Source organism: Diceros bicornis, chromosome 7 (genome assembly GCF_020826845.1).
Source record: "Diceros bicornis minor isolate mBicDic1 chromosome 7, mDicBic1.mat.cur, whole genome shotgun sequence".
Classification (NCBI taxonomy): Eukaryota; Metazoa; Chordata; class Mammalia; order Perissodactyla; family Rhinocerotidae; genus Diceros; species Diceros bicornis.
Window position 1 is genome coordinate 63,773,807 of NC_080746.1, and position 23,902 is coordinate 63,797,708.

Below are 23,902 nucleotides of genomic sequence, written 5' to 3' on the forward strand. Positions count from 1 at the left end.
GCCATCTTTGACTACTGATTAAGACTTAACAAAGAGTCTTTAGAAAGCTGATTTGAAACTCCAGATAATGAGTGAGTCTCATCAATTGATAGAGTTTACATTTAGTGCTCTTGCAGGGACCTCTTTGCTTCATGTTCTTAGTTATTAGTATTTATAGATCTTTTCTCAGGAACTTTCAGTTTTTCCAGAAAAGAATCTACCAGTCTACACCCTTACACAAAACAAGCTCTATGCATAGAGCTTCTCCCCAGAGTGAGAGACTTCAATTATTATAAATCTGGTGTGGTATAGCTTCATCCCAGAGCAGATAGTTATGGTAAATGAAAAGCCCAAAGACAAGCCTTCCTCTTAAAATATGCTGAGTTACAATATTAATAGCGTTACGTAAAATAAATGTAAATACATTAAATGGTAAACTAACAGATGGCAGACATACTCCCAGTCCTAGGCTCTGCTAGGAAGTTTCTCAAGGTAGAAACTCTTTGAATGGCAATGTACTTGCCAAAATCTCTTTTGCTTTGTGTTTGCTTTTCTATTGAAAAACTACATTAAGCAAATGTACATGCTTATAAATATTATACATACATCGTAACGTATTATATACTTATGATATAAATAGTGGATGGGTGTGAAGGGTTAACGAATTCTGTTTATGCATAAATGTTTATAATATGTACATTATTTGGGAGTATGTGATAATATATGCTAAGATGTTTAGGAAAGACAATCCCTCTATGTTTACGGGGGGGCTTATTGAAGGGAAGAAATGTACCAAATTTCCAATTGATGAGAGGGAATTAGAAAATTCTTTGTTTTTTCCTATCATATAACTGAAAACAGGTTTAATACTAGTTAAATGAGATAAAATGGATGTGACAGGGCTCAGGAATTTATGTTAATACTGCTTTCTTTGAGAAAGTCTCCCTGAGACAAGCTTGGCCTCAACTGCTGCCTGAGACATGAAATTACCTAGAGATTCTCCTCAGATTCTGTTAGCCAAAACTTTCCTCATATATGAAACTCCTAAGGTCATAGCTTGTAGGATTGATAGTAGGGTTCAGTATTAGTTATAAGATAAGAGCAGGCAGAGAGCTGATGTGTGACAGTCAGTACAATGTAGTTGTGAATAATAGTCCTTGGCGAATGATAGACCTGAACTTGAATCCTCCAATTCCATTTAAGAGCTGTATGAATTATGTTAAGTTTGTTATCATCTATAGACTTCTATTGGTGTAAATCATTTTAACCTCCATAAGACTGTAATCGTAATATCAATCTCAAAGTAGTTTCAAGTTTTAAATGAGATGATTCATCCAAAGCTGATCATATGCTTTCTCTTTTTTATTCTGTTAATATCAAAACAACATTGATTGATGTTTAAATACTAATTCAACCTTATATTTCTGAGATGAACTCCAGTTTGTTATAACTTATTATCTTTTTCATGCATTAATAAGTTCAATTTTCAATATTAATACTTTGAGATTTTTTTACATCTGGATTTATAAGATACGTTGGCCTATAAATTTTCTTTCTTATGATGTCTTTGTAAGGTTTTGATACTGAGGTTGTGTGGGTTCATGAAACAAGTTTAGAAGTGTTACTTCAATCTCCATCTTCTGCAAGAGTTTAGTTCTTATTTACGTATTTGGAAGAATTCACCATTAATGTCATCTGAGCCTAGAGTTATTTTTATGGAAAGGATTTAATAATAGATTCTATTTCTCTAACAGACATAGGCTTCTTTCGATTTTATTCTACCTTTTTGTGTCAGTTTTGATCATTGCATATTTCAAGGAATTTGTCCATTTCATCTACCTTGTCAAATTTATTGTTTACTTCTAGTTAATTTGTAAAAATTGTGCTCTCAAAAATAGAAATGCAAAAGGTGGAATAAAAACTACTCTGATTATTGAGAGTCACAGACACATACTCATTACTCTGATAAGAATTCTCTTTGTAAGACATAAACAAGCAACTCAAACACTTTAACTCACAGTTAAAAGAAAATAACAATATATGGGGGAATAGTTAAACTAAATTTCTCTCAAGGTAGTAGCAAATGCAGTAGGCTTTTACACAATATGTTTTCCTAAAGAAGACACATTCCTTTCAGTCAGTTTCTTGCATGTAGACTCATATGAATCTCAAAATGAATATTTTTTCTTATTTTCCTCATGACTTCATAGCCACACAACCCCGTCTTTTGGTAAGAAATAACTACAACTTGAATTCTTCAACACAGAGAAATGACTTTTTTATCCTATTTGTTTTATTAGGAGAGAAAATAACTCAGTGGTGATTTGTACACTGTTACTTTCTAAAATGAAATTACATTGCCCAGAATCTTCTTTTTGTATGCTGGCAGGTGAGAGTTGGCCAAAAGAGGAATTTGCATGAGATTTGGAAGGTGGAAGTATAGCAGCAGTGGTTACCCTCTGAGGGTCATCATGGTGAAATGTGGCAAAAGACAGACACAGAGGTGATGGTCGGTTCCTGCTTGTCCTTGCTCTGTGCCCAAAACAGCAGAATACACATTCTTCTCAAGTGCATATGGGTCTTAAAACAAAGGAGAAGAAATTTAATAGCATAGAAATCATGGATAATATGTTGTCTAACTAAACATAATTAAATTAGTCATCAATAACAATAAAATACCAAATACTTCCAAGTTATGTATAAATTAAATATCTGAATAATCATGAGTAAAAGAACTCATGCAGAAAATAAGCATATTTCAGTCCATCAAAATTTGAGAGAAACACAAAAGTATTGTTTAGAGAGAAATTAGCAGATTTAAATACTTATAATAGTATTTGATATCAGTTATCTGAAGTTTTACCTGAAAATCTAGAAAAAAAGAGGATTGAATAAAAAACAAAATAAGAAAAGCAAATAATACAACTGAAATTAACTTTATTTATATTTAACAGCAATGAACAATAGGAAATTGAAAGTCTAAAAAAATTAAAATTATTTATCATAGGTTCAAAACTGATGAAACACAGGTATCTATTTAGTAAAATATTTGCAAGATCTTTACACTATACATCACTAAGAGAGTTCAAAGAAGATCTAAATGAGTAAATTTAATATGTTCAAGGATTAAAAGACTTGAGAGTGTTAAAATATCATTTTTCTCAAATTGATCTATAGGTTCAATGCCATACTCATAAAAATCCAGGAAAGATTTTTATAAGTATAAAAATTAATCTAAAGTATCTATGGAAACGGAAAGGACAAAGAAAATATAAAGCAATCTTTAAAAAGAAGGAACAAATATAAGGGGCTTTCACTGACTAATTCAAAGACTTCTGAGGCTACAGTAATCATGATAATGTAGAGCTACTATAAGGATAGAAATAAAAATAAAGGAAACAATAAAGAGAGTCCAGTAATAGACTTACATATATGGTCAATCGAATTTCAGCAAAGGGATCAAAATATGTAATGAGATGAATAGGTTTTCCAAGTGGTGCTAGAACAGTTGTGTGTTTCTAGGGACAAATGAATCACTGCCTTTTCCTCACTGCATACACAAAAACTACCTGAACATGGAGCACATAATTAAACTAGAAATTAAAATTACAGAATCTTTAGATGAAAACTAAAGGGATGTCTTAATGACCTTGGGCTAGGCAACATTTCTCAGCTAGGAAACAAAAGGTGTAAACTACAAAATAAAAATTTGGTGAGAAGTACATTAAAACTACTCCTCTTTGAAAGACACTTAATAATATGCAATAAGAAATGACAAATTAGAAAGTGAGAGAGAAAAGACTTGCAATAAATATATCTTAGTAATGAGTTTTAGTCGTAATATATAATGAATATTTTCAATTCAATAATAATAATACAAATAACCCAAATAAAAATGGCAAAATATTTGAACAGACACTTCAACAAGGAAGATGTACAGGAGACAAGAACACAAAAAACAGTATCGTTAGTCATCTGGGAAACACAAAGCAAAATCACAATGAGATATCACTATACACACACTAGCATGTTTGAAATTAAAAAGACTGACCATATTAAGTGTTGGTGAGAATGTGGACTACCTGGACTACCATATACTGTTGGTTGGAATTTAAAATGGTAAAATCACTTCGCAAAGCGCTTTGCCAATTTTATGAAAATTTAAACATGTATCTATTATATAATTCAGCAATTCTACTCCTAGATATTTACCTAAGAAAACTAAAAATATATGTCTGTACAAAGAATTGCCCATGAAGGTCTAGAGTTAGTTATTTATAATAGCCCCAATCAGGAAACAAATGAATATCCAATAATGCAGGTGAATGATTAAACAAATTGTAGTAAATCCATGCTATGGCATACTAGAAGCAGTTTAAAAAGAATAAACCACTAATACTCAAAATTACATGAATGAATCTTACAAATATTATGCTGAGTGAAAGAAAAGACACAAAAGAACATACTGTATTGCTCCATGCATACTAATATCTGGATCATTAATCTAGTATATAGTGTTACAAAGCAGATCAGGAGTTATTTGGGACTTGAAATGTGGTTGAGGATTGACTGAAAGAAGCACAAGGAAATTTTGGGGAAATAATGGAAATTTCTATAATATAATTATATAGTAGTTGCCTAGGTGTATATATCTGTCAAAACTTCTTCAATAATATCCTTACAATATGTGCATTTTAGTGTGTGTGAATTCTACATTATAAAGTTGAGATAAAAACTAATCAACATAAATCAATATATCAATAAAATGAAGACTAATCATATGATCACACTAATAGATGCAAGTTAATAACAACATTCAAACTCCATTTTTTTCAGAAGAAAAAAATATGTAAGTGATCTTGGAACAGAAGTGAACATCTTTCAGCTGATTTAGGATATCTATTCATGAGGCTGGCCTGGTGGCTTAGTAGTTAAGTTGGCACATTCTGCTTCCGCGGCCTGGGGTTCTTTGGTTTGGATCTTGGGCACTTACCTACTCACCGCACATCAAGCCGTGGCGAGGTGGCATCCCATATAGAAGAATTATAACTCTACAACTATGATACACAAGTATGTACTGGGACTTTGGGGAGAAAAAAGAAAAAGAGGAACTTTGGCCACAAATGTTAGTGCAGGGCCAATCTCTCTCAAAAAAAAGGTGCAAAGATCTATAAGAATGTTTAAAAAAGAAAAAGAATATCTATGCAAGTGACGTCACCATGTGTACACTCCCAAACTGATTTCATGAGGTCAGCATTACCAAGAGACCAAAGCCACATAAGAACACTACAAGAAGAGAAAACTACAGGCCAATATCCTGATGAATATAGATGAAAAAATCTCAACAAAATACTAGCAGACTGAATTCAACAACATATTAAAAAGATCATACACTATGATCAAGTGGATTCATTTCTGGGATGCAAGGATGTTTCAATATTTGCATTGATATGCAAATCAATCAATGTGATACACCACGTTAATGGAATGACAGAGAAAAATCATATGGTCATCTCAACAAATGCATAAAAAGCATTTGACAAAATTCAACATCCTTTCATGATAAAAACTCCTAACAAAGTGGATATAGAAGGAATGTACCTTAACATAATAAAGGACATGTATGACAATCCCATAGTCTCGTCTTATTCAACAGTGAAAGACTGAAAGCTTTTGTTCTAAGATCAGGAACAAGGCTTGGATGCCCACTCTTACCACTCCTATTCAACATAGTACTGAAAGTCCTAGCCAGAGAAATTAAACAAGAAAAACAAATAAAAGACATCAAAATTGGAAAGGAAAAAGTAACATTATCTCTATTTGCTGATAACTTGACTTTGTATCTTGAAAATCCTAAGGACTACACCAAAAAACTTAGACATAATAAACAATGCAGTAAAGTTTCAGGAAACAACATCAGCAGACAAAAATCAGTTGAATTTCTATACACTAACAATGAACTATCTGAAAGAGAAATAAGCAAAACATTCCAATTTACAATAGCATCAAAAACAATAAAAACTTAGGAATAAATTTAACCAAAGAAGAGAAAGATCTATACACCAAAAATTACAAGACAGTGATAAAAGAATTTGAAGAATACACAAAAAAAAATGGAAAGATAGTCCATGTTCGTGGATCAGAAACATTAATGTTTTTAAAATATCCATACCACCTAAACCCTTCTATAGATTCAATGCAATTCCTATCAAAATTCAAATGGGATTTTCCACAGAAATATAAAAAAAAACCTAAAATTTTTATGGAATCACAGAAGACCCCAAATAGCCAAGCAATCACAAGAAAGAACAAAGCTGAAGACATCACACTTCCTCATTTCAAACATAATACAAAGCTATAGAAATCAAAACAATGTGGCATTGTCATAAAAACGGACACATAGACCAATGGAACAGAACCAAGAGCCCATAAACAAACCCATGTATATATGGCCAATTAATATTTGACAAGGGAGCCAAAAATACTCAACGAGGAAAGGATAGTCTTTTTAAAAAATGGTCTAGGAAAACTGGATAGCCATATGCAAAAGAATGAAACTAGACCCCTATCTTACACGACTCACAAAAATTAACTCAAAACAGATTATGGGCTTGAATGGAAGATCTGAAACCATAAAACTCCTTGAAGAAAACATAGGGACAAATATCCTTGACACGGGTCTTGATAATGATTTTTTTTGGATATGACACCAAAGGCACTAGAACAAAAATAAAAAATCAAGTGGGACTACATCAAATTAAAACCTTCTGCACAGCAAAAGAAACAATCAACAAAATGAAAAGTCAACCTACAAACTGGGAAAAGATATTTGCAACCATGTATCTGATAAGGGGTTAATATCCACAATATAAAAACATCTCATACTATTCTAGCAAAAAAAAAAACCTAACAATTATATTAATAATGTGCAGATGACTTGAATGGATGTTTTTCAAAGAAGACATACAAATGGCCAACAAGTACCTGAAAAGGTGCTCAACATCACTAATCATTAGGGAAATACAAATTAAATCTACATCGAGATATCACCTCACATCTGTTAGAATGGCTATTATCAAATAGATAATAGATAGCAAGTTCTGGTGAGAATGTGGACAAAAGGGAAGCCTGGTGCACTGTTAATGGGAATGTAAATTGGTAGAGCCACTATGGAAAACAATGTGGAGGGTCTTCAAAAAATTGAAAATAGAACTACCATATGATCCAACAATTTCGTTTATTGGTATAGATCTGAAAGAGATGTCACTAATCTTTATCTTAAAGAGAAATTTGCACTCCCATGTTCATACAGCACTATTCATAATAGACTAGGACAGGGAAACAACTGAACTGTGTGTAGATGGATGAATGGATAAAGAAAATGTGGTATATGTACAATGAAGTGTTATTTAGCTGTGAGGAAGAAGGAAATCCTGCCATTTGCAACAACATGAATGGGCCTTGAGGACAGTATGCTAAATGAGGTTAAGTCGGACAGAGAAAAACAAATACTGCACGATATCATTTATATGTGGAATCTAAAAACATCAGACTCAGGAAAAGATAGAATGGTGGACATCATAGACTAAAGGGTGGGGAAAATTGAGACATGTTGGTTACAGGGTAAAAACTTGCAGTTACAAATATAAATAAGTGCTGGGAATCTAATGTACAGCACGGTGACTATAGTTGACAATACTGTATTGTATACTTGAAAGTTGCTCTGAGAATAGAACTTTAAGGTTCTCACCATAATAGCACAACAAAGTGGTAATTATGTGAGGTGAAGGATGTATTATTGTGGTAAATATTTTGCAATATACACCTTTATAAAATCATCACATTGTACGCTTTAAACTTACACAATGTTATATGTCAATTATATCTCACACAGAAGGGAAAACAGTGTCTATAAAGCTCTATAGCAAGTATCATACACAATGCTGAATTATTTGATGTTAATCCAGAATTATCTTCTCAGTAATGAATTATACTTTCCTGAACATTGCAAACAGTCCTTTCAGGCTTTGTATGGGGATATATTTCAAAGTACAAGTGAGTTTTATCAACCAGGATGCACACTCACATTACTACAGATTACTGTGTGTCACCAAGCAGTTAGCCAAATACTAGTTATTCAGAATAAGTGACTTTTTATTTTATAATAATTTTAATCATTTCACAGCTATTCTTCTGCATTGTAGCATAAGTCCATGTCTTCACATGACTGTTGGGAACCAGGTTTCCCTACCTCTAGTCGGCTTCACTATACGTAGTCATCACTATACCCACTATAGCCGATGAAACAAAGATGTCCATGGTCGCTCCTCCTGTTAAACATTGCACAGGAGAGATATCCTAGCCAGTTGAATAAGGCAAGAAAAAAAATGTAAAAAAAAAAGATAGTAACGGGAGAAGCTAAATGTTCTTCATTCACAATGAGATGGTATACATCTAGATAATCCAAAATAATCTATACCAAAAAATGTCAAAATTAATAAGTAAATTTATCAAGGACATTAAATACAAGATCACATATAAAACTCAATTATCTGCACACCAACGTTGTTTAATTTTTCTGCAAAATATTTTTTTCAGTACTAATTTTGTACAAGATGTTGTGCTAAGTTTTGAAAAAGATAGAAGACAGGTCCATCTTCCAAAAGGATTGATTTCTGAAAGTCCAAATGGTTCCACATCTACATATTCTCTGCTGTACATGTAAAAAATTATGCCTTCAGGAGTCCTAGACTCTGACATCGAACAAAATAATTCCTAAGACAATTCCCAATGGCTGAGCCAGGGTTTTTAGGATGCAGATATATCTGATTCCTAAGTCTTCTTTTTTCACATTAAAAACACACATGGAAAATCACTTCTCCTCTGAGATTATAGTAGAATGAGATAACAACAGTTAAGTTTTCCCAGCGCCCCAACTTCAGAATATCATACACACACACGCGCGCGCACACACACACACACACACACACACACACACAGAATGGAAATGTTCTCTCCTCCACCTGCCTCCACCTGGTCTCAATATAGGTCTTTTACCTCTCCTGCAGGGCCAAGGCCATCATATAAACATGAATATGACTTAACCCGTGAATATGTCTTCAGTTTGTTGAAGAACTCCAGAAGCTTTCAGGGCGAGCAGATTTCTGAATTGGGGTTCATGCTTCTTATTTTTTTTTTTAATTTTTGTTTATTGCAGTAACATTGGTTTATAACATTGTATAAATTTCAGATGTACATCATTATACTTCTATTTCTGCATAGATTACATCATGTTCACCACTCAAATACCAATTACAATCCATCACCACACACGTGTGCCGAATTATCCCTTTCGCCCTCCTCCCTCCCCCCCGTCCCCTCTGGTAACCACCAATCCAGTCTCTGTCTCTATGTGTTTGTTTATTATTGTTAGAGTGAGCACAGATTAGGATAGCTGAGGGGAGAGGAGGAATAAGGGAGTCATCATATACGGTTCTTCTCCTCACTTTTGAAAAGGCACGATGTACCGTACCATAAGGCTGCTTTTGCAGACTGGCTTGGATGTTTCATTTTCACTTTGGATAAAACATTCATGTTTCAACTACTGAAACATAATTTTTGTGGAGAGTATTCTAAAGAGAAATAATCAGTCCCACTGGCTATGAAAGCTAAAAAGAACATTTCTGAGAGAAAATAATTTATACTGTGGAAAAAAGAAAAGAGTGACAACAGCCTTATTCCATAATTTTCTCTCTTTCTCATCTACTTTTCCTTTTAGGGAACTGCCTCCATTTCACACTCATAATTATGATATTTGAATTATTCCTCAATTCTAAGTGTCCCTAGATTTCATCTATTCAGCCTTCATCTTTTAAAGAATAAAGGTATAAAATTTTATAAATGACACATGAAGAAAGGAGAACCAATTTTACACAACCTTAAATTTCCAACAGAGACACGTCAAGTGGCAGGTGGGTCCCTCTCAGATGTCCAGCAGGTACTCTCAATTTCAACATTGATATTTTGGTTTCAAAGAGACTATTTATTTTTTTATCCAGTAGCCTCCTGTATAGGACTATCCCCTTCATTACGCTACTTGTACATTTTTTTCTAGTCAGTGCATTCTAGCCCAACATAGCCCACTTTTTCAAACTTGTGTATCCTACTTGCATCCATTATATGGTCATTAGTTTGTTCGTGTCTCCTTACGATAGACTATCACCCCTAAATTCTCCTCCTTACCACCCATAAGTGTTTTGTCAGTCTTTATTCTATCGCAGTTTTTTTTTCCTATGGACTTAAAAAAATCGTATTGAGCTCTCTTTTATGCTAAAAACAACTTAGCTTTAAAGATTATGTAGTCTGAGAAATATTTGATTCTATGATTCTCAGAAGTTGTGATATAGACAGAAAATAAAATGCTATGTACTAAAGGAAATGTCTATTGTCTTAGTTTAAGATGATGACTATCTTTATTCTCAATGGATTTGACTCTAGAGTCTATTAGACTAGACTCTAACCTTAGAAAAACATTAACTTCCCTAAGTTATTGCATTTCCAATGAATCTTCCCCATCTATTTATTGTGGAACTGATCAAAGGAACTAATAGGTAGCCTTTTGATGATATTTCAAGGGGATCATTATTTTTTTACTTTTAAGATCATTCTATGATTTCTCTAAAGAAAGCTTTTGACACAAGGGGATGACATATTTTTCTGCATTTAAGTTTCCTGAAAATTGAAAGGCGTGGGGATTTGGTTAAAATTAGGTTAAAATCACTGTCAAAATGTCAACTAGGTAAGACGGATCAACTTTGAAAAGTGAACCCTCAAGAACCATAAAAGATGGCTAATATTTCAGAATGGAATAGACATCTCTGATTAAGATGGTGAGCACCTACAGCACAGCAAATATTTAATCAATTCTTGATCATCCAGTTGGTCAGTTAGTGACCAACTTCAATCTGCAGAATGGAGTATATGATCAAAAACAAAGACACATCTAGATTCAGCAAATTGACTCGAGTCAGTCAGTTCATTTCTTTAATGTCTAATGCTTAAGACATGGACCCAAAAAGTGTATAAGTTTTGTATTCAACACAAGAGACCATATATCATGATTGGATGTACGAGAAAGACTAATTAGCCATAAAGCGGAAGAAAATCTTGCTAATCAGTTACCCTCTGAACTTACTTTTTCTTTTTTTGCTTATAGAGCAATCCTGTAACTGCCTTACCATGAACTTCCAACAGTCATTGTGTCATTTCTAAAGGGCCTAACTCCAGCTTCATTCATCCTCAATGGCATCCCCGGGCTGGAAGAAGTGTACTTGCGGATCTCTTTTCCCCTGTGTACCATGTACAGGGAACTTTGGCCTTATGTACCTTATCTACTCTGAAGAGTCCTCACACAGACCTATGTACATCTTCCTAGTCCTTCTTTCCTTCACAGATGTGCTCATGTGTACCAGCACTCTTCCCAATAGCCTCTGCATATTGTGATTCAACCCAGGGAGATTGATTTTAAGGCCTGCCTGGCCCAGATGTTCTTGTGCACACTTTCACAGGGATGGAGTCTGAGGTGATCATGCTCATGGCCCTGGAATGCTATGTGGCCATTTGCTACCCCCTGCGCTATGCCACTATCCTCACTAATTCAGTCAATGCCAAAGCCGGGCTCCTCACTTTTCTTAGAGGTGTAATGCTTGCTATCCCTTTCACTTTCCTCACCAAGTGCCTGCCATACTGCAGGGGAAATGTCATACCCCATACGTGTTGTTACCATATGTCTGAGGCTAAGATATCCTGCAGCAATGTTAAGACCGATGCCATCTATGGTTTGATGGTCGCCCTCCTGATTGGTGGCTTTGCCATCTTGTGCATCACAATCTCCTGTACCATGATTCTTCGTGCGGTTGTGAGTCTGTCATCAGCAGATGTTCGACAGAAAACTTTCAGCACCTGTACTGCCCACATCTGTGACATCATCAACACCTATGTCCCAGCTTTCTTCACCTTGTTGATACACCATTTTGGGGGACACACTATTCCTCCACAAATACACATTATTATGGTTTATCTCTATCTACTCATGCCTCCCACAATGAACCCTATTGTGTATAACCAAGCAGATATAAGGAAGTGTCATTAGGTTTTTGCTGAAGGGAAATGACAGTTCTCATAATATTTAAATTGAGTCATCTGAGAAATTAGAGTTCTCTTAGCCAGGTTGAGACCACCAAGTCAGTAGAAAACCCTCCAAATGAAAGCAGATGTCTGGCCATAAGAAATGTTTTCATATGACTTTTATTCTTCTACCTCTTTTGATCCCTATGCTTTTGACCCCCTATAAGGGTACCCCTATGCTCATGTAGACAAAGACCCTCTTTTCTGAAATTCCATATTCTTCAAAGCTTCTTTACTCATAGGGGACTATGAAGTTCAATGCATTTAATCTCCTAGACAGATATTTCCCTCCTGAATGACAATCTATACAACTTTGTGGCACAGTGGTTGGATCACTACGATTGGAACTGAACTTTTTCAAAATTTTAACTCCCTGTAAAACCAGAAACCATGTTCACCAATGTCTGTGCTAAATTGTTTATCTCAGCATTCTTCTGACAAAATCATTTGGAGTTTATTTCCCAAGTTCTTATTTCCTGCCTTCTGTCCCAAGTTTGTCAGTTGTATATCCAGCAATGTATACATATGTTGACCAAAACACTTGTAAAAGATGTAAGTTGCAGCATGCTCGTAATACCCAGAAGCTATGTCCATCAACGTCAAACTGAATACGCAAATAATTGTGGTCTACCCAAATATAACGCAAAGTGAAAGAGACAAGATGATATATATTGTATAATTTCATTTATGGAAAGCTCACAAGCAGGCAAAACTAATTTATGGTGTTAGAAATTAGGATGATGTTAAATTTGAGAATTAGAGTCTAGGTAATGATTGGACAGGGTATGGAGGGTATTTCTGAGGTGCTGCCAATGATCTAGTTCTTGACCTGAATGGTAATTACAGGGTGTTTCCACGTGGTGGTATTTCATGAAGCTGTACACTTAAGATGTGTGATCTTGTTTGCATGCATATTACACTTTGGGAAAATATTTATTTTAAATAATAAGTCTTGAGCACACTCTCAGATCTTTCTAAACTATGAAACATTTTCTTCCTTGACTCTTATGCTATCTGCCTATGACTTACAAAGTATATATACTCTCTTTATTTTCGGATGTACGCTAAATTTAGTGTAAATAATGTGTATTTGTAAAAATTATAATCAAACAACACAGACAAGGTAATTATAAGAAAAATAAAAATATCCATCTTGAAAATTTCTTCGACCTAGTTGCTTGGTAGAAATAGCCTCTTAAAAATACTGTGTGTGTATGTGTATGTTTTTGTTATTCTTCTTTTTGGTGATTATTTCTTTTACTCCAAGCTAGGTTTGAATTTTAATTCAATTACCAAGTACTCTGTTGTAGGGAATGAGGATTTTAACTCAATTACAATATCTGTCACCTGTGTGTTATTTATATATGTGTCATGTATACACATGTATATAAGTATACATGTGTATAAACACATATATATATCACACACCAATATATTCAATGTTATATATTTTAAAATATATTGTAATATTAATATTATAAAATAGAATACATATATTAAATGTGTGTGTGTGTGTAGTTTCCTCTTTTTCCCTACCACTTCGAAGCTCGACGTTAATCAGTTATATCTTTAATTTTCTGTTCTAAGATAATTACTACTTGCTATGATTCTGGATATCTTCCAAGATTTGTTTATAATTTGATTGTAAAACTAATAAACAGTATTTGAATTACTGTAATTATGTGACTATTGAGTCTGAATGTATATTACTTTAAAACCAAGTCAGGATTGTATTTCCTTCTTTATTGGTACAATGTCACCATCCTTATTATTTTTGCTAAGAAATTTCCAGCATCAATATTTTTCAGAGATATCAGATAATATACTCCACTCATAAAACAACAAAAGGATTTCTATGGAAAAGGAGCAAGCAAATAATTAGAAAATAACTTTTATAACATAAAAGAGTGAATGATAGAAAAATATCTAAGGAAAGGAAAATAAAGTTCCAAAAATTTCACAGAAAGGAAAGAAAAAGTCAAGACAATGTAAAACCTGAAAGAAAAGTAAAGAGATATAGAATTTCTGTCCAGGAGGGCAAAAGTCTGACTTTTAGGATTTACATTAAAAGAGAAAAGTATTAAGGCGAAGGGAGAATTTATCTAAACAACTGTAAAATGATATTTCCTATAAGGAAGTTCAAAATTTATTTTAAGAAATATCAAGAGACATCAAAATATCCAGAAAATTGTTTATAAAAGACTCAAACCTGGGTACACTATTGTGAAATTAAAGAACATAAAGATAACAAAAAGACCCCCAACACTTTCAGGTAGAAAACAAACATTAAAATATCAAAAATATCAATTCACACTTACAGAATTGAAAAGGCTATCTACTAGCAAATATTTATGATGGAAGATAATGGAGCAGTTTTCTTACTTATGAAGAAAAACAATTATATTAGACTAGAATTCTGAACTCAACCCAATAATCAAATACATGAACAGAAAAATTATCTTCGATATGACAAAAATGAAGAATGTAGATATGCATAACCACTTTTCTTTGAAAGTTATTTGAGGATACACTCAGGAAAAATGAAGGAATAAAGCAAAAATATGGTGATATATGGGATTAAGGAATTAGTGGTTTCAGTCTAGAAAAGGAAAAAAAGAATTCTCACAGCTCAGAATGGAGAAGATTGAAGATAGACACAATTTCCTGTAGACCAACTTTCAATTATTACTCTTGCATTCATCCAATTTCTCTTTATTACCATTACCAGAAACGCTTAAGAGTATTGTCACAACCTCTCTTGTGGGTGGCTTAAGTGGATCAGTTCCAAAGATCCTTGCAGCTCCTCTTGAGAGTGTTATTCTGAGAAGAATTTGTTATACTTTCTTTCTTATGAATAATTCTGCAATGAACATGGGAGTGCAAATATCTCTTAGAGATCCTAATTTTAATTCTTTAGGATAAATACCAAGAAGTGGGATTTCTGGATCATATGTAGTTCTATTTAAAATTTTTGAGGAACCTGCATATTGTTTTCCATAGTTGCTGCAAAATTTCCCATCAATAGTGTACAAGTGTTCCAATTTTTCCAGATCTTCACCAACACTTGTCTTTTTATTTAATAGGTTTCCCGATAGATACAGGTGGATATCTCATTGCGGTTTTGATTTGCATTTCCCTCATGATTAGTGATGGTGAGTATCTTTTCATATACCTGTTGATCATTTGTATGTCTTCTTTGCAGAAATGTATATACAAGTCCTTAGCCCAGTTTTTAATTGGCTAATTAGTTTTTTCACAATTGAATTGTAGGAGTTCCCTATATATTTTGGATACTAATCCTTTATAAGACGCATGGTTTGCAAATATCTTCTTGCATTCTGTATGTTGACTTTTCACTCTGTTGGTTGCATCCTTCTCTCATTAAAATCATCCGTCTTATTTCTTGCGAGAATTTGTTGAAATCTTTCATCCACTGCTAATCAATCACTTCCCTTTACTACTTTTGTTAACTATACTTTGCTGTTACGTGTCTTTTTGCATTTTGCACTTTTTTTTCTTTTTTGCCGAGGAAGACGCGCCCTGAGCTAACATCTGTGCCAATCCTCCTCTGTTTTGCATGTGGGTTGTCACCACAGCATGGCCGTCAACAAGTGGCGTAGGTTCACACCCAGGAACTGAACCCAGGCTGCCAAAGTGGAGCATGCCAAACTCAACCACTAGGCCACAGGGTTGGCCCCACATTTTTTACTTTTTAATGCCAGAGGAATACAGCATTCTCCTCAATTTTAGCTCAAAACCACATCTTTATTTCCATTTTCTCAATAGGAGTTGTATAAATAATTAAGGAAATTGATTTGAATAAACTCATTTAAACTAATGTGTAAGTCACTGAAAATTCATTTGGTCTTTTTTTAAAACTTATTTTTATGAGATATAATTGACATGTAACATTGTAGGGGTTTAAGATATACCATGTGTGTTGATTTGACACATTTATATATTGTAATATGATTACCACCATAGCATTAGCTAACACCTCTATCACGTCACATAATTATCATTTGTTTTTTTTGTGGTGGGAACAATTAAGATCTAGTCTTTTAGCAATTTTGAAGTTTATAATTGTTTCAATTATAAAATATTGTTGTCTATAATCACTAAGCTGTGCATTACATCTCCAGGATTTATTCATCTACTAGCTCGAAGTTTGTACCTTTAAACAACATATACTCAATTTCCCCACCCTCCAGCCTCTGGTAACCTCCATTCTAGTCTCTGTTGTTATGAGTTTGGCTTTTTCAGATTCCACATATAAGTGATATCACACAGTATTTGTCTTTTCTCTATCTAACGTATCTCATTTAGCATAATGCCCTCAAAGTCCATCCATGTTGTCGCAAATGACAGGATTTCTTTCTTTCTCATGGCTGAATAATATTCAATTGTGTGTATATGTAAACAGAAGCATTCAGTGATGAAATATGTAGCTGGTAAATTACGATCTTGATTTTTAAAAAACCATTACTTATACATGGAAATAAAGTCACACAAAATCCTAGTAGCAGGCAGTTTCTAGTGTCAGAAGTATGTGTTATTTAAAAATGTTTTCATTGCTATATTTTTCTCTATTTAAATTAACGAATATAATATTTTAGTATTCAGAATAACAAACAACTAAACACTTATTATAAAACAACACACACACGTATACATTTTGCTTTACTTTTAATTGCCTTTAATTAAGAATTTCCAACTTCTAATCCTAGTGATGGGATATCTGTACCACCAGAATTACTTTCTGGACTGCCCTTGTTTGGGCGCCAGCTATGCTTGGGGGTGTTATTTTTTCCCAAATATATGAACTTTTGAGTTATGCTCTCCCTTAGGGCTCTGTAATCTCTAGGGGTGCTTAAACCTGTTTCACATTGAGATTTAGGTGTCCTGAGGATATGAGATTATGCCTGCTTCCTGTGGGAAGTCAGCAAGACTAAGCACTTCTGATCTAATGTCTATAAGATGAAACTAGGGTGCTGCCATCATTCACGTTCCTGGACCTTCTCCTTGGCATGAGCACCTTACACATTCCTTCCTGTCTGGCACTCCATTGTAGGTAAGGCAATGCCTTCCAGACATTTCATTCCTAGGTTTTGTTGGAGAAGAGGGAGAATCCCCCTCCGCCCTTTCTCTTAAGGTTCTTATGGCTGGCCAAATAATTAAAAGATAGGTAAATGTTTTGGTAAACAGAACTTTGAAAAGAATGGGCTTAGCAAGAACCCTCCCAGTCTGTCAATTTAAGGCATAAGTTTGGAGGAAGGTTAAAGTTTCTTTCAGAGAAAATAATCAAGGTAAAGAGATATGCTGAGGTAGCCAAATTTTGATCTCCCCCAGTTTATTGCATGAAAAAGCCTAATTTTGCTCCAATCTGCCTGTATCATCTCAGGGATCACGGGCATTGCCCTACAGAGGATGTTGTTGGTGATTTCTTAGTCTGGGAAAATTAAGAACATGTTCATTATACATTCGAAACAGAAATAGTACTAGTAAGGGATGTGTGCTCTCGTGTGGGCAACTGAGAAGCTAGATGTTCACAAAATCTTCTTTAGATTATAGAGAATTCTTCCATTATTTTTATTCATTGTTACAAATATGTGGCAAAATGACAGAGGCAGAGAATTAGACAATAATAACCCAAAGCTGCCTTAGATCAAGAAAAGATAAATTGGTACATCCTTTTCCCTCGAAATCACTAGCCCATCTGTCTGCACCCCCTTTCCTTTCTTCAATTCAGTCACACAACTTGCAGTCTGCCAATCTAACTCCAAGTTACTTCTTTTTTAATCCAGGTACTGTCCTCATTCATGGGGTCAAATAGGTGGCAGATTTGGCCCATATACTAAAAGAGTTCACAGGTCACTACAGGGATATGATAAATATACAAATAGTTCTCACACAGGTTCCCAGATTATCATCACGAAAAATGGGGAAAATGTGAGGGTAGCAGAGAGGGAGAAAGGTGACTTTCAAGTAGAGAGCATGGTCTGACTTAAGGGAGAAGCAGATGTGTTTCATTAGCATTTTGTGTAGAGAGTACAATATCCTGTATCTTTGGGCAAGCCATTGAACATACTGAATCTTGGTTAGATAAAATGGCTATGACAATATTGAATTGGTAGACTCGCTATAGGAATACAATGAAATTCATCTTTGAACTTAAATAACAAATATCTAAATATGTTTAAGTAGGTAAATACAGAGAACTAAATAGTACTTGTGATTTTTCTGTAGGCATGTGGATAAATATTTGAGTTGGTATGCAAGTTGGTTATTACACACCTAAAAAAACCAGAGTAGAGACACAGAAAGGCCTTAAGCTGAGTGCCACCATGGCATATGATGGATGTTTAATGGAATTTTTAAAAATCTAACAAATGAAATTGTTTAATGTAATTTAGAGTCTTAAAATACTTAGTCTCAGTGATAACACTGTGTGTCACTAATAAATTAAATTTGACATTTCAGGAAAAACATTTCAAAACAGCAATAACAAAAAAAGCTGAAATAGTCTCAGAGAATCTAGAACTCTCTTTTCTGGATCCAACTTTTCCTGACCTTGCTCCCCAGAGGATCAGAGAGAGGATTCCTCAGATGCTCCATAGGATTTTATTCTGTGTCACAGACCCTAAATTCTTCTAAACAAATGCTGTCCTAGGCCGTCTCTAGAGAAACATAGCAAGGAAGTGAGAAGGACATGAAAAAGAAAGCCTCCTCATCCTTCCTAAGTCCTGAGCAGTACCTGATTTGTCCTGATTTTTTGGGGGCTGAGATCAAGTGATAATCTAAAGGAGCTTGTTTTCTGTTTTAAACAGCCAGAGGCAACAATGGGTGCTGCAGGCACTTTGTGTCAAATGGCTGCCTAGTGTGGGATGAGGAAACAGCAGAAACAGCAGGGATGGTATCAATCACAGTATTTCCCATCAGGTCCTGGAAGCATAAACACCTGGATCAGGTAATGGGACCTATGGTCATCAAGGGGGGAAGAGAAGTTGTGACTGACATGAGGTGGTATGGTGCAGCACATGTAGATGTGGTATGCCTTTTGTAGTAGAGTGCATTGTTTGGCTCTTTCATTGAAAAACCCTCAACGCAAGACTGAAGAAAGAACGTGAGGTGAACTTCTCTTCCTATGCTTTTGTCATATTGTACTTCTAATACTTTCCTATGTTCTGTCTCCTTTTTACTTTCCCAGAACCAGGCAAAAATAAGGAAGTGGGGGATTTTCGGGGTAAGTCTGAATGGTACTTGTAACCAAATTACCTTCCCCTTTGAAACAAAAAGTATGAATCATCCCACACAATCCTCTTGTTCTTTACCTGGAAGATGGCTAGAGTACAGGACAAGGAGAAATTATAAGTAGGAGCTGTAGAGGTCCCAAGTTAGAAACGTGAAACCTCATGTTCCTCCAGAGAAAATAAACACGAAAACAAATCAATGAGAAGCAAATCACTGGTCCACTGCTTGTTAGTCTTTTTTTTGTTTGTTTGTTTTGTTTTGTTGTTTTTTTGTGAGGAAGATCAGCCCTGAGCTAACATCTGCCAGTCCTCCTCTTTTTGCTGAGGAAGACTGGCCCTGAGCGACCATCCGTGCTGATCTTCCTCCACTTTATATGGGACGCTGCCACAGCATGGCCTGACAAGTGGTGTGTCGTTGCCTGCCTGGGATCCAAACCCGGGCCGCCAGCAGCGGAGGGCATGCACTTAACTGCCACGCCATGGAGCCAGCCCCCACTGCTTGTTAGTCTTTATAGAGCATTTGGTTTAATGGAACAAATATGAATTCTGAGCTAGAAAAACCTGGATTTCACTCTGAATCAATCACTAATAGCTTTGGACAAGCAAATTAAACATCCTGTTCTTGGCTCAGGGAATTTAGCAACAGTAGCTTCCCCTGGACTCTGGAATGCACAGTCCCCTGTAAAGGAAGTGACATTCTATCTCAGTGTTCAAAGAAGGCTTTTCAAGATAAGTATATGGCAGAGAGATTTTCAAAGACGTGAAAAAATTTAGCAAAGTCAACGTAGGTTTGAAGTGTATGTAGTATTTTGGGCTTGGCAAGTAGTCCAGCAATATTTAAGCATGAAATGCTAGGATACAGTGACCATATAATTTATCACCCAAACCAGGACACTTTTGGGTGCTTAGGGAATGGAAATAAATATAATGAGAAAGAGAAGATAAGACCTAAATTTTACTTTATTAAATGCCATGCCAAGAAATTTAAGTCCTACCCTCAAATTGTTGAGAATACGTGTAAGATTATTAGGCAGTGGACTAAAGTGTCTTCAGAATTATGCTGTAGAACAAATTTGATTTGAAAAACGCAAGAGACAAAACAAAGAAGTGGGTGGATATAGCTAGGTGGTCTTTAAAAGACAATAAGAGTGATGATAGAAATGAGGGGCTGATATTAGAAATATTTCTGGATTAAAAATAGAAGTTTTACTTGTCTGAGGAGAGAATACAAGAAAATAGACATACTGAGGTGACCAGGACAGAGTAAGAATCAAGACACTTTGAGCTATAAAGAAATTGTACCTAAGATGAGGTAGAGGAATAGCTGAGAAGATCACAAAGAAGTTGGTAGATGATGACAGCATTATATGAAAGACAGAACTCAGAATTGGAGTTTATTTTGGCATGGAGAAGAGGTTGAAGTGACGAGTTTAGCCTTGGACGTAGTGAATTTAAACTGTCCGTGGAAATAACCAGTATGCATTTAGAAGGAGGACTCAACTATTTTGACATAGCTTTCTCATAAAATTATCTAAAAAATTATCTTCATGTTGGTTCTACTTGAGGTCATGAGAGTGCAAATATTTCTAAGAAGGAGAAAAAAGAGTGTCCAGAAAATATGGTTCTTAAGAATTGTGTAAAAACAGAAGACAGAAAGGTAATAGATGATCTCAATGACATTGGACAGTTACAGGGTATTTAAGTAAGGGAGATTTCTCATTTTTTCTTTCATGGGACAACCAAGTTAGATTGACCTTCATGACCATTATCCTTGAATCCCATATCTGTACAGCATCTACACTTGCATTTGAAATTAGTATATTCAATCCACTTGGATACCAACCAAGGAGTCAAATAAACTTCTGATTATTGTTCAGAACTCCATGAGGTAGATCTCATTAGCCTTGCTTTATAGAAGAGCAACTGAGACTTTGAGAGTGAAGCAAACCTCGCCAAGTTATACATTTTGTATGAAAAGAGCTGAAATTTGAATAAGATCTTATTTGGTGTACATAACCATAATCTTCCCATTATATAATGCCACTCAAAATTAATGTAATAAACAAACTTCAGGCCATCATTCATGCAATTATAACTTGCTGTCATAAGCTATGTACTCTGTCAAACCAAGAGGCAGAGCAAAGAGATTGCAGGAATATTGGAGTCATATGTTAATATCATTTCTATCCCTGAATCTAATTTTCTGACATTCAAATTATTTGCTCTCTCTATGCCTCAGTTTCTTCTTCTATTTGATGAGCAAAAAACCATTACAAGTTTGTAATTACGGCTTCAAAAATTACATTTACACTGTTTATAAAACTTTCAAAATATTATCTGTAATGTAGTACTATTCAATAAATCATGTATTTTCAGTCACTATTAGTCAAAATTGTTGGTACTATTATAAATGTAATTTTATTCCAAATTTAAGTCTGAATTCTCGAGGATGATGAATTAAATTTCTATTTCTTAATTCCTTCTCCTCAGGATAGAGAATTCTGGAAAAGTGAGTTCCTCTGCTGAATTAGTTATGCTGGTTTCCAATAATTCATATGTGGCCCCCAAATCTTTTATTCGTAATGGAATTCCTGGTCTGGAAAGAGTACATATGTGGATCTCTCTTCCATTCTGCACAATGTATATCATCTCCCTTGTGGGAAACCTTGGCCTTGTGTACCTTATTCATCATGAGGAGTCCTTACATCATCCAATGTATTTCTTTCTGGCCATGCTCTCCCTCATTGACCTCTTTACCTGCACCACTACTCTACCCAATGCACTCTGCATCTGCTGGTTCAATCTCAAAAAAATTAACTTCAGTGCTTGCTTAGTCCAGATGTTCTTTGTCCATGGGTTCACAGGTGTGGAGTCTGGTGTGCTCATACTCCTTGCTCTGGACTGCTATGTGGCCATTTGCTACCCATTGCATTATGCTACCATACTCACTAACTCTATCGTTGCCAAAGCAGGGCTTGCCACCTTCCTGAGAGGTGTGTTGCTGATGATTCCTTTCCCAATCTTGGCCAAGTGTTTGCCCTTCTGCCACAGCAATATTATCTCCCATACATATTGTGACCACATGTCAGTGGTGAAGTTATCCTGTGCCAGCATCAAAGTCAATGTCATCTATGTTCTGATGGTTGCCCTTCTTATTGGAGTGTTTGACCTCTGCTGTATTTCCATATCCTACACTATGATCCTCCGGGCAGTGGTCAGCCTCTCATCAGCAGATGCCCGGCAGAAGGCCTTCAGCACCTGCACTGCCCATATATCTGCCATCATCATCACCTATGTTCCAGCGTTCTTCACTTTCTTTACTCATCCTTTTGGGGGACACACCATTCCCCCTTCTCTTCACATCATTGTGGCTAATCTTTATCTTCTTCTTCCCCCAACTCTGAATCCTATTGTTTATGGGGTAAAGACAAAACAAATCCGAGACAGTGTCATAAAGCTCTTCCAGGGTGAGAAAAGTGCAAGTATTCAGGGCAACTGAAATTAGATAGAAGAAAGATGAATGCAAAACGACAAAGAAGAAACTCGTATGTGACATCATACGTTCCTTCATGTATGATATTATATGCTTTCCATGACATATCCCAGAGTATGTGTTCTGCAACTATGGTGAGGAAATTTATAGCTAATTCCGGATTTACATCCAAATGCCTGTCCTTTATTTTTTCTGTATCACCAGTTTTAATCAGACCCTTGATAGGGGCTCACTACAGCTTTCCTCTAATGTATCCATGAAAAATATTCTTAACATTATGAGAGGGTCCTTAGGTGTCTTCTCTGTGTTAGTAATCCTCCCTGTAGATATGAAATGAAATGGCTTTTCAAGAAGTTTTTCAGCCTGGGAAGTCTTTGAATCTAAAATTCAGTGTATGAGTTATGCTGATAATACATAGATACAGGTAAAAACGGCAGTCAAGGATTTTAAAAGAATGGCATTTAGTAAATATCATATTGTAAAAAGCTGTGCAGATCAATTTACATAAGAAATAAAGAGTACATATAATATATAGGTTAGTCCTCAAAAATAATAAATGCAATACACAACTCAAAACACTTATGCTGTTTCTGAATATCTATTTTTCCTCAGTTATTCAATGATATCAAAGTTTTTCTCTATTGAATAAAATTGCTTACTAAGAATAGCCATGAATACTACGTAAATAATGCTCACGACTGCCAGGTGTGTGAGAACGTCTTGGATATAGCCTCTCCATATAATCTCTCAGCTCAGTAATCTCTCTTTCCTGGCTCACTAGTCATCAATGATGTATCTCCAGTTTCCTCTACTTTAACCCCTGGAAGATCTAATGCAACAGTCATTGCAGTGTTATCCGTGGACCCACGAAGATCTCAAGACCATTTCAGGGAATCTGTAAAGTCACAACAATTTTCATAGTAATACCAAGGCATTATTTGCCTTGTTCAATTTCATTGCCTTGCTAATATACAAAGGAGTTTTCCAGAGTCCA

General features: G+C 35.1%; 1 protein-coding gene and 1 pseudogene across 1 annotated transcript; both read left to right on the plus strand.

Annotated features, from left to right (window-relative positions):
- The first annotated feature begins 9,886 nt into the window (after positions 1 to 9,886).
- On the plus strand, positions 9,887 to 12,116 carry LOC131409113 (olfactory receptor 52N1-like; annotated as a pseudogene).
- A 9,811-nt stretch (positions 12,117 to 21,927) lies between these two features.
- Positions 21,928 to 22,973, plus strand: LOC131408774 (olfactory receptor 52N5-like). The gene has a single exon (XM_058545815.1). It carries the CDS (start codon positions 21,949 to 21,951, stop codon positions 22,912 to 22,914), a length of 966 nt encoding a protein of 321 aa, XP_058401798.1. The 5' UTR covers positions 21,928 to 21,948; the 3' UTR covers positions 22,915 to 22,973.
- The last annotated feature ends 929 nt before the right edge of the window (positions 22,974 to 23,902 follow it).

Bases quoted from the DNA above. Each gene is read 5' to 3' on its own strand.
- LOC131408774 (XM_058545815.1), top strand. From the start codon at position 21,949: ATGCTGGTTTCCAATAATTCATATGTGGCCCCCAAATCTTTTATTCGT.